At 37.6% G+C, this 10,905-nt stretch overlaps 1 protein-coding gene across 1 annotated transcript; it reads right to left on the reverse strand.

Annotated features, from left to right (window-relative positions):
- On the reverse strand, positions 1-2,526 carry LOC21403926 (LEAF RUST 10 DISEASE-RESISTANCE LOCUS RECEPTOR-LIKE PROTEIN KINASE-like 1.5). Its single transcript, XM_010098011.2, has one exon. The coding sequence runs from the start codon at positions 2,303-2,305 to the stop codon at positions 398-400; it is 1,908 nt and encodes a 635-aa protein (XP_010096313.1). The 5' UTR covers positions 2,306-2,526; the 3' UTR covers positions 1-397.
- Positions 2,527-10,905: the final 8,379 nt, after the last annotated feature.

Genomic DNA, 10,905 nt, shown 5'->3' on the forward strand with positions numbered 1-10,905 from the left:
TGCACGAAGAAATTATGGAAGTCTATTAAAAAACTTTTCAGCTAAAAATTGATAGTTTTCTGAACGGCTGAGATTGTTCGTTTACGTAAAACATGGTAAAGCCTAGGAACGTCCCAAGAAAGGAAAAACTAAGGACCACAACGACATAATCCGAAAGTTTGGCAGCAACAGATTCTATTAATATTTCTACATTTTTTTTTTCCTGGAAAATTTTACATTAATTTCCAAAAAAGAAAAAGAAAAAGAAAATATCTCTACATGTGATGCGTCCAAAAACACTTCTGACACAAAACGAAGGTGGTCCACTTCATCAGTCAAAACCCACACATGTGCATTTGACCCCACCGCCAATCAAATCAAACTCTAAAACATTCACCCCATCGCCACGTCACCAGCCTCAACGCTCGTGTTGGACGCATTGATCAAGGTGGGGCCCGCCTCCACCCTCACGTGTACGGCTCCTGATCAGACTAAGCTCCTCCACAACCTCCCTCGCGTCGGGCCTATCGTCCTTATCTGCCGCGACGCACCGAAAAGCCAGCTCCGCCACCGCGTCGACGCCCTCAATGGCGTCGCCGTCGTCGCCGATTGCCAGAACTGGGTCCACCACCTGGTGGAGCAACCCCATGTGGATCTTCGAAACGACCAAATCCGCCAACGACATCTCCATCTTACTCCTGCTCTGATCAACCGCCTTCATGCCTGAAATCAGCTCTAGCAAAACGACACCAAAACTATACACGTCGCTCTTCTCCGTTAACCGGAACGACCGGTGGTAATCCGGGTCGAGATACCCCGGTGTCCCCTGCGGCCCGGTCCAGACGCAACCTGATCGCGACGTTGCCGTCGAGGCATTCTCCGGCGGAGGCGAAAGAAGCCGCGAGAGCCCGAAATCTCCGACCTTTACTCTCATATCCCTCTCGATGAAGATGTTCGACGACGTAATGTCTCTGTGAACCACCGGCGGCACGACGGAGAAGTGGAGATACTCCATGGCCATGGCGGTTTGCAGAGCAATGTCGACTCTGACCTGCCACGTCAGCGATCCCTTCCGGTGCTGCGATTTGGGGCCGTGGAGGTTGTCGGCTAGGGTTCCGTTCGGGACGTAGTCGTAGACAAGGAGAAGACCCCTCGGGTCGCTGCAGTAGCCGTGAAGCTTGACGAGGTTTGGGTGATTAATCGACGAGAGGATTAGGATTTCGTTGCAGAAGGATTTGCTCGTGAAGGCCTTTCCATGGTGGTTCTGCTTGTGAAGGTACTTCACAGCGACGATCCGGCCGTCGCGGAGCTGCCCTAGGTAAACCGACCCGAACCCGCCGTCGCCGATTTTCCTCTTCGGGTCGAACTGGTTCGTCGAGCTTTCCAACTCCTCGTAGGTAAAAACCGGCGGGAGGAGATTCGCCAACCGGTGGCGATGGAGGAACAACGCCGTCGGATCTTCGCCGGCGACGGATGATCTGAATCTCCCGGAGCGGAAAATTGATAAACCGACAACAGCAAAGAGCAACACACAAGCCAAAGCGAAAACAGAGCACAAGACCGCGATTCTCGTAGGGCTGTCCACGCTAATCCACGGCGGAGAGAATCGAGCTCGAGAGTGGAAGCAGACGAAGTGTTTGTTCGGATCGGAGGAGTTGAATCCGCAGACGCCATTTTTGGAGCGACATTCCGTACAGTTCGTAAAGTAAGCATCTTTAACCTCATCCCACTCAAACTTGATCCCAATCTGCATCAACACATCGAGATACTCCAAAACATCCTCTTGGCAGCCCTGTTGCTCCGCCGCGTGACGGTGAACAGATCCACAGCCGTGAAGAAGAAGATGAACTGGGCTCTTCACGAGCTTGCATTGCCACGGACAGTGGCTGCAGTTAGGCAAGACCGGAGGGGAACAAGATCGGAGAACGGAGAGCCGCGAACAGTAAGCTTCCGAGACGCGAAACGGCGATCCGGTGAGATTGATCGGGCGGCGAGGGATCGAGACGAAACGGAGAGAAGAGCAGGTTTCTGGGTCGGAGGGGTTTGGGGAGAGGAGAAGAGAAGAGGAGTTTGGTTCGTAGCTGAGAACAGAGAAAGAAAGGTCGTTAATGGAGATTGTGGAGTGTGGGGTTGAGCATTTTACTTGGAAAGCTGGGTGGCCGCAGCCTGGGGAGGAAGAGAAAGGGAAAGAAGGAGAAGAAGTGAAGGGAGGACAAGGAGAGGGAGATTTTGAGGTTTTTGGTTTGGAAGAACAAGCGTTGATGGGTGTTGATGAAGAATATGGAGAGAATGTGATGAGAACAACAATGGCGGCAAAGAGAGACATTGATGTTTAAATAAAATGGGAAAGAGGTGAGCTTGTCATGTAAAAAGAAGAAGATCTGAGAAACCCATTTGATTTTGGGCAAAAGAATAAAATAAAAATAAAAATCTGATATTGGAACTTTAGGATTCAGATTTCGTGCCAACCTTCCTGGAGTTGCGCATAGAAGAGCGAGGGAGAGAGGGATAAAAAAGGGGCCTTGTGGTTTGTGGGGGAGGGGACTCTGAGGGACTGAGAAGGGTCACGTGAAGTGAGTTGGAGAGAGACAAGAGAGAACCTAGAAGAAACCTTTAATGTGGGGCCCGCTGTCTAATCTACCCATTTCTGGTGGGCGCTGTGGCCAAGTAAGTAGAGCACTGTGTAGCGTGGGTGTGTGTGTGTGTGTGTTTTTTTAATTTCATTATTCAAGTTTCTACTTTTATTTTTTATTTAGTTTATTATTTAGGACTTATTTAATTTATTAATTTAAATTTTTAATTTAAATTGAGATATAATTTTATGTGACAGTTTTTTATTGTAATAAAAAAATTAAATGTGGTTATTTTTTATAATTTTTTATAATAATAAAATTTAAATTTTAAACTCAAATCGGTAAAATAAATGGGACTTGTTTTCACTAATTTCCCTTTCTTTCGAAAAAGCTATGCACCTTGAAATTGACTTGGGTTTTTTTGCGTATTTTTGGGTTCTCTGTCTTCGAGTACTGAGGGTGGGTGAATCTATGGTGCGATTTGTTTTTCATGAGCAGTCAAAGTTTGGACGGTTTCTTTAAATTGGCAAAAGACGTTTGGTATGGAATGGTACCAAAAATCCGCACAATGGACCTTTCACAGGCTTCATGAGCCAGGAGTAAATTAAGAGCAGGTGACGAGTATGGAAGTGGAACTGGAGCCAAGAGAGATTTTGGACTTTTTTTTTTTTTTTTTTGGTAATCAACGCAAGAGATTTTGGAAATAGTTGGAGCATGAAGAAGCTTCTAAATCAAAGGGAAATACATTATCTCTCCGTTTATTTCACCGATTCGAGTTTAAAATTCGAGTTTTATTATAGTAAAAAACTCTCAAAAAAAATCATATTTAACTTTTTTATTAAGTAAAAAATTTTCATATAAAATCACATCTTAACTTAAATTAAAAATTTAAATTAACAAATTAAATAGATTATTAATTCCTCCAACTGAAAAAACTAATAAAGTGTCCCTTTTTTGTTTTTTGTTTGCTTGGAGTAGGTCCTTAACCTTTGCTTAATGTAGGTGTAGGCTTGTTGGGCACAAGCTCTGAAATAAATTATATTTTATTAGTTTTCTTGAGCTCCCCGTCCAGTGTTTAACAGCCTTCCAGTTCTGTGCTGTGGCATGTGGTGGGTCAGGGTGCATCTCTCTCTGACAGGTAAAATGAAAAAAAATAAAAAAAAATGTAATTTTTTTGTTTAATTTCTTTTAATGCTTAAAGATGTTTGGTTGTTTGGTAACCAAACATCTTTACAAGAAAATGCAGAAAAACATGGTCCAAACCTATGTAATAGGTTGAGTGATTTATTGCCAATTCCATGCAATAGGTTGTGATTTATTGCAATCTATACTAGTAAAGCATGTATATTTTGGCCCGTTTAGTTCATTAATTTAAATTTTTAATTTATATTGAGATGTGATTTTATATAAGAGTTTACTGTAATGAAAAAATTAAATGTGACAGTTTTTGAGAGTTTTTTACTGTAATAAAATTTAAATTTTAAACTCAAATCGATAAAATGAACGAAATATCTGTATTTACACTTTGAGTGACAGCTTTCGTGAGAGGGAAAGAAAATACAATGAGAAAAGGGGGAGTTTTTATCTTGTTTGGCGTGATAGAATAAGAAACAAGAAAGAAAAGAAAGTGAGTGATAAATAATGACTATTTTTCTAATTAACTAATATCAATTTAGTTTCATAATGAGTACAAAACGAATAATTTGACTATTAATGCAAATTTTAATGAGTTTCCTTTTCAAAGTGAAAAGAAAATTATATCAAAGGAGTAGGATGGCCGGAGCTTTGACATCATCTCCAGACGTGTCGTCGAGCTTTCGGTCTTGAAACTTCGTCTCCACACTTGTTAGATAGTGGGCTTTCTATGATGCAAAAGCTTCGGCTGGATTCATCGAAGGTGGAGCATAGGTTGGTAGCCATTGATTTGCAGATTTGTTATTAGCATATCTAGCGTCTAGTGATCGAAATCCTTCGAGGGTTCAACTGTGACGCGGTGGAATTCATGCGGTGGTTGCGGTGCCATCTTTTAACAACAAATGTCATGACACGCAGGGCTTACTTCTGTCACGATCTACTGCTTTTTTTTAGTGGGCCTTTTATCGGTTTTATCACATTTCAAAAGTTTTTGTCAATAATAATTCAGATTTTTTTTTATTTGTGTTGTGGTTTGTAATAACAATGGTTTTTTTCTTGAATTTGGTGGTATGTTTTACTTGTTTCTTATCAACGATTTGTATGGTCTTGGTGCTATGAGTTTCGCGATTTTGATGGATGACATTTTTTTTTTTTTTTTTTTTATGGATTGTAGAGATTGTGTTAATGAGTCGTGTGTGCTCAATTGTTTGCATAGGCATTTTGGTGTTGTTTTTGGAGCTTGACACACATCTACTCCCATTGAGTGTTTCATTTAAGTTTATTAGTGAAATCAATTACCTATTTCTGTTGTGGTTTCCTATAGTTTTGAGGCTATATGGATTACTATTGGTGTTTATATTTATTTCATTTGAATTATATTTCTAATTCCTTTTTTTTTAATAATGTCTCCATTATTTGAGGATAAAAATCAGTAGGACCTATAAATCTCTTTAGCTCTCCATTATTCCCCTAACTTCACTTTTCTCTCCTATTATATAACCTAAAGTTATATTTTCTCCTAAAAATTCTTCCCCTCTCTTCCTTTCGTCCCGCTTTCCTCCTTTACATAGATAGTGCAAGGAACTCAAATTATGTGAGAATTTTATATACCATTTGAATTGCATTTCAAGCAAATAGAAAAAAAAAAAAAAAGAGTTCTTAATTTTTAATTAGCGATTAATACTCTGGATAAGTAAATTCACATTTGATATCAAAATATTAATAAATCTTATAAAAAGTTGCCCATTAGTATTCTTGCACTTCACAATTAGCATCCACTCATCCCATGGCCATGCAATTCCCAAGGCCCGTTGCCAAAGCAAACTCTCGAATAATTAGGCTGAGATCTACTGTGCAATTTGCAGCCCATTACCAATTACGAACGAAAAGGCCGAGTAAGACAAAAAAGATGTTTCTGGTCCATGACATCGTGTACACCTGGTCACGAAAATCTCCAACACGTTGTTAGTTTTGGGGGCGTTTGTTTCCGTAGTTGTCCGTTCAACAGGAGAAAATGACAAAACTGTCCACTAAACTTTGATCTCCAAAAGTTGGTAGTTTTGGGGGCTTTTGTTTCCGTAGGTGTCCATTCAACAAGAGAAAATGACAAAAATGTCCGCTAAACTTTGAGTTGTGTTTGGAGTTGTTTTCGTTTTTATTTTTCACATTTTTTGAGAAAAAAATAAAAACGGGAGAGAAATGACATTTGGTACAATTAAAGATAAAAAAATAAAAATAAAAATAAAAATAATTTTTTAATTTAGTGTAAAATGTGAATTGTTTCTATTTTTTCCTCTCTCAAGTAGCGAGAGAGACATTAATAAATTTTTTTATACTGAAAATAATCTCTTAAAAAAATTATTAAACGTATTTTTAAAAATAATTTATGTCTGAGATTGAAAATATTTTTATTTCTATTTTCATATAAAAAATAAAATTATTTTAAAATAAATTCTAAACACACTCTTGATCTCCAACAGTTTGTTAGTTTTGGGGGCGTTTGTTTCCATAGTTGTCCATACAACCAGGAGAAAATTACAAAAATGTCTACTAAACTTTCCATAATTTGTTTCCACCCATGTACGTTAAACTTTCCCGTTTACAAGCCTTTCGTTTTGAAAAATGCTCGAGAGACATTACTGATGCTAAACAATTATATTGATAAAAAACAAGCTCAAATTATAAATAAGCGCTGAAAACTATTGATACCTTATAATATTATTCCGTCCTTTTAGTTGTAATTATTTAAATGATTGTTGTCGGCAAAAATTATTGAAAGGGTTGTTGAACTGGCCTTCTATGGCTTGTTGTTGTGTATTTTACGGATTGATCACGAACAAAACTGTCGCTTTCACGATCAATTGGCAATGCATACACTAACCAACATAAAAGCGGGAATAATTATTCTCTTTGTTTTTACAAAATAAATTAAATTTACTAAAAGATCTATTTTTAATGTTTGGTTTTACACAGAGTATTGTAAACTTTATTGAAGCACTAACGATTGACACTTTATTGAAGCACTAACGATTGACTATAATGATTATGCTCAGAGACATTAAAGAAGTCAAATAGAAAATAATGCAGGAAAAATAAATGATATTACAGTTTAGTTCAACAATTTATATATACTAGGTCACGCTCAGATAGTGAATAATCCACTAAGTTCTAAAGAATTACATACACTAATCGGACTTATATACTAAAAGACTCCCTCCTTGACGTTATCGCTACTGTGTCGAATCTTCTCAATGGCATTGTCCAATGAGCACCACGCGTCTTCAAACTGTATGAGAAAATCCCTTCAGCTGGCAATGTGCTTTATTCCGAAAGCTTCTAATCCTTCTCCCGAATGACCATTCAAATCCACATGATCTCCATGATTGTCTCCGAATCGAATTCGGATGCGGAAGCGTGGTGCGGGGAGGCGGATCGTGTATAACAAAAATTTTCATAAAACCTTTGAGATACTCTATATATTATATTAATTTATGCATGAATAAATTAATCTCATTAATTCATTTATTAAGAACTCAATTAGGAAAAATACCTGGAGGCCGACTTGGTTGATAACTTGAGTTCTTTGACCTCGAACAATCCTTGCTCTAAAGCTTTGTGTTTAGAAAACTAATGTCTTTCACGTCAATTTTTAGAATCTACGAAGACGTGTGTGTGGGCACACATGAGACAAAATGGGTTATCATAAACACTCAAATTTCTACAAACACCAACGCATGCACGATGTGAAATTTTTGGAGAAAAAATTTTTCTTCCTCTCTACAAAGAGAATTTCGGCCAGCCTTGACCATTAGGGCTGAAAATTTGTTTCAAAAATTGTCTCCATAATTTTCTATCATTCTCATATTTATAGAGTAGAAGTCAAACTTCTAGAATGAATCCAATCTCTATCTCCAAGATAAAGCTTGTCAATTATCTCCTATTTGAATTTTGAACAAAATCTCCTCTATCCCTTATCCCTTGTGGCCGGCCATGCTAGGGATTCATATCCCTTTGTGTGGCGCCAATACTTGATAGGGAAGAAAGAGAAAATCATCATTTATCCTGTAGTCCAATTTTATTTCAATTTCAAATTCGAATTTAAGTCAAACTTAAATTAATTTGAATTCTAAATTGAACAACTTATCATATAAGTTTAAATGGATAAATATAGATGTGTTCAAATTCAAATTTAAATAATCACATTATTTAAATAATAATTAATTCTCAATTAATTATTTTCGAGTGTTTAATTTTAGAATTCCGTAATTCTAAAATTCCCATTTTGCCTTATGTGTCTAGCAGAATTACTAAGATGACGCGGGGACTAATGAACCTATAATCCCGAGCTCCAATAAAATTAATAATCAATTAAACACTTTAATTAATTTATTAATTCTATTAATTCCAATAATTACTCCACTATAAACTTGGAATTGCATTCTCGAAATTGTAGACATAAATTACTTCTAAACAGTGAAGTGTCCATTTGATATAGTCATTGCATATAGATCAATCCTCCATATATAATTCATAATTAGAGCAAGGTAAAATTCGTTAACCTCTCTAATTACTTCTTTATCCTTTAGTACCATTGATTCTCTAATGGACAGTGATTCATAAAACACATTCATGAATCGGAGCTCCTACTGGTCCAAGTACCGAATCAACCCTCAAGAGAATTATTTATCTACTTATTTCTTAAGAAGGAATGGATTCCATCTCGTATAATAACATTCCCGACTACCTACTTCATCATGTCTCCAAAATACAAGGAATAGGATTCAGGATCTCAGAATCCGTACCGAGTAAATCAAAAGACACAAATCCATAAATAGGAGTGTAACGCCCTCCGGAATTAAATTTATTTAATTATGATAATTGTGGTTTATTAGTGTGCCTAAATTGATTTCTTAATTAATCATGAACTTTTAAATTTATTTTTTTGGTAATTGCAGTTTCACCATTCTTTACTTTTATTTGTCTTTCTTTATTATTTCTTTTCCTCATTTTATTTTCCTTTTCTTCTTTTCTTTTCTTTCTTTCTTTCCTTTTCCCTCCTCTCCCGTAACCCTCTCACTCACTCACACTCTCTCTTAGTCTCTCCCTCTCTCCCTCACCGAGCTCTCTCTCTCTCTCTCTCTCTCCCTCTCCCGTTCATCTTTCACTTTCTCTCTCTCAAAGTTTCCTTTCTCAAGGGCCGGATTTAAAACGGAGGTTTCCAAGAGGTTTTCAACATCAAAGCTTAGATCGAGGTAAAACTCTTTGAAACTTACTTTAGATTTTCATATTTAACTTTGTGGAACTCGTTTTAGTCGAGTTTGGTGATTTTTGGTTTAAATTTTGTTTCCAAATAGAATTCGAATGGGATTTGGTGAAACCTTGATGAAAATTGGGGGTTTTTGATTCTTTGGACCCCATTTGTTGATTTGAAACTGGATTTATACATTTCCCTTGAGAATATGTTGAAATCGGACCCAAAATTGCAGGTTTTGGCTTTGTTCCTCGCGAATCGGCCATTGTTGGCCCTAGAATTCTTCCCCACCGGTTGACCGGTCCGGTCGACCGGTCACCCTTCCATAGGTCGACCGATCCGGTTGACCGGTCACCTCTCCACCGGCTGACCAGTGGAGTTACACTCCTTGTCACTGGTCGACCGGTTCCTACTGAAACCGACCATAAACAGTCCTAAAACTCTAATTTGACTCTGAAATCCGATGTGGGATTGACCTAACCTCATTTGAGAACTCAAAATGAGTGGATTAGCCACATGAATTCTTATTTTTCCATTCGATTCTCCGGAATGAATCTCTATCTACAAAGAATCATGATTTGAATTAAGAATTGTTTATGAACATTGATTTTGAACTATGGCACACTAATATGATACAATTGCATCTAATTAAACGAGAATGTTTGGTGAGAAAGATCAACCTCTAAATTGTTGATTTTGATGAGAAAGTTAGTGGCACGATTGGAATTGGAGCCTCAAAGGCAAGCGGAGATAGGGCTACGGGAAGACAGCCACAGGTTTGATATCCAACAGGTAGGATATTCTTGTCTATATCCTTGTTAGCCTCATTTTAAATGGTTTTAGCCAATGAAAATATTTTAGAACAAAACATGATTAAAGTAAATGATTTTAAAAGAAATAGCATGTGAATGCTATTAGGTTTTCCAATGATGTTGGAAATGAGATTTTAAAGAGTATCATTTCTTAAAATGAATTATTTAAGGAATGATACAACGCATGGTGGCCACAGAGATCGAGATGTGTGAATCGCATCCTTGGGGGCAGGTCCCGAAACCCGTACGGATCCACTTCTTGTTTAGTGGAATTATGGCTCTATACTTTTCATTTGACAGAAATTTTTACCGCTTCTTGTTTAGTGGTATGATGAGCTGCACACTTTCATTATACAGATATTTTCTACTATGTGAGTATTTCCTTTTCTAAAAAGGGATGACCGGTTCCGGGTGTATATCTTCAGACCGTGAGTACTTTTATTTTAAATGCTTTATAAAATTATATCCTACTGGGCCTTTCGCTCACATTTCTTGTTTTCAAATGTATTAAACCCCTCCAAGCGACGCAAGGAGTAGTGCGGAGTAGGTAGCCACTACCGGTGATGTGGACTTGACCTCAGAAAGTGAAGAGTTATCTTTCCTTCCTCTTATTTTTTATTTTAAGGCATGTATAAAAGATCATGGATTGTAAACTTAAATATTACTAGACTGTGGTTGATGTCACATTTACTCATGTTTATATTCATGTATGCTAAACACCTGTGGGAATTCCTGACATGATACCAAGGACGTGGTTTTAAACTGGTTTGGTTGGAAATTCCACCACCGTTCTTGAAATTGAATTTCTCCTTAATAAAAGGGGCTCGTTTGGAAATACCTGAATGTTTGGATTTGAAAGAAATTAAAATATTTGCTAATCTCTCTCTCAAACAGGTTTAAGTTTCTAAACGAGCCTCCACGTCACTAACCCCGGTTTGGGGGCGTGATAAGGAGTCTGTTAAGAACTCAGGATTAAGATCATTCTATATATGACCATCGGTAGACTCAATTAGAATTTCTATACTTAACAGAAATTATTAGAAATTCATATTGTGTCTGTGTTCTTGTTCCACATAATCTCATTATGTGAAATACACTCATTCAATATCTCGCCATATTAACAGTGCGGATAACACCGTTCCATTCTAAATGGGAA

The sequence above is a fragment of the Morus notabilis genome, unplaced genomic scaffold (genome assembly GCF_000414095.1).
Source record: "Morus notabilis unplaced genomic scaffold, ASM41409v2 Scaffold155, whole genome shotgun sequence".
NCBI lineage: Eukaryota > Viridiplantae > Streptophyta > Magnoliopsida > Rosales > Moraceae > Morus > Morus notabilis.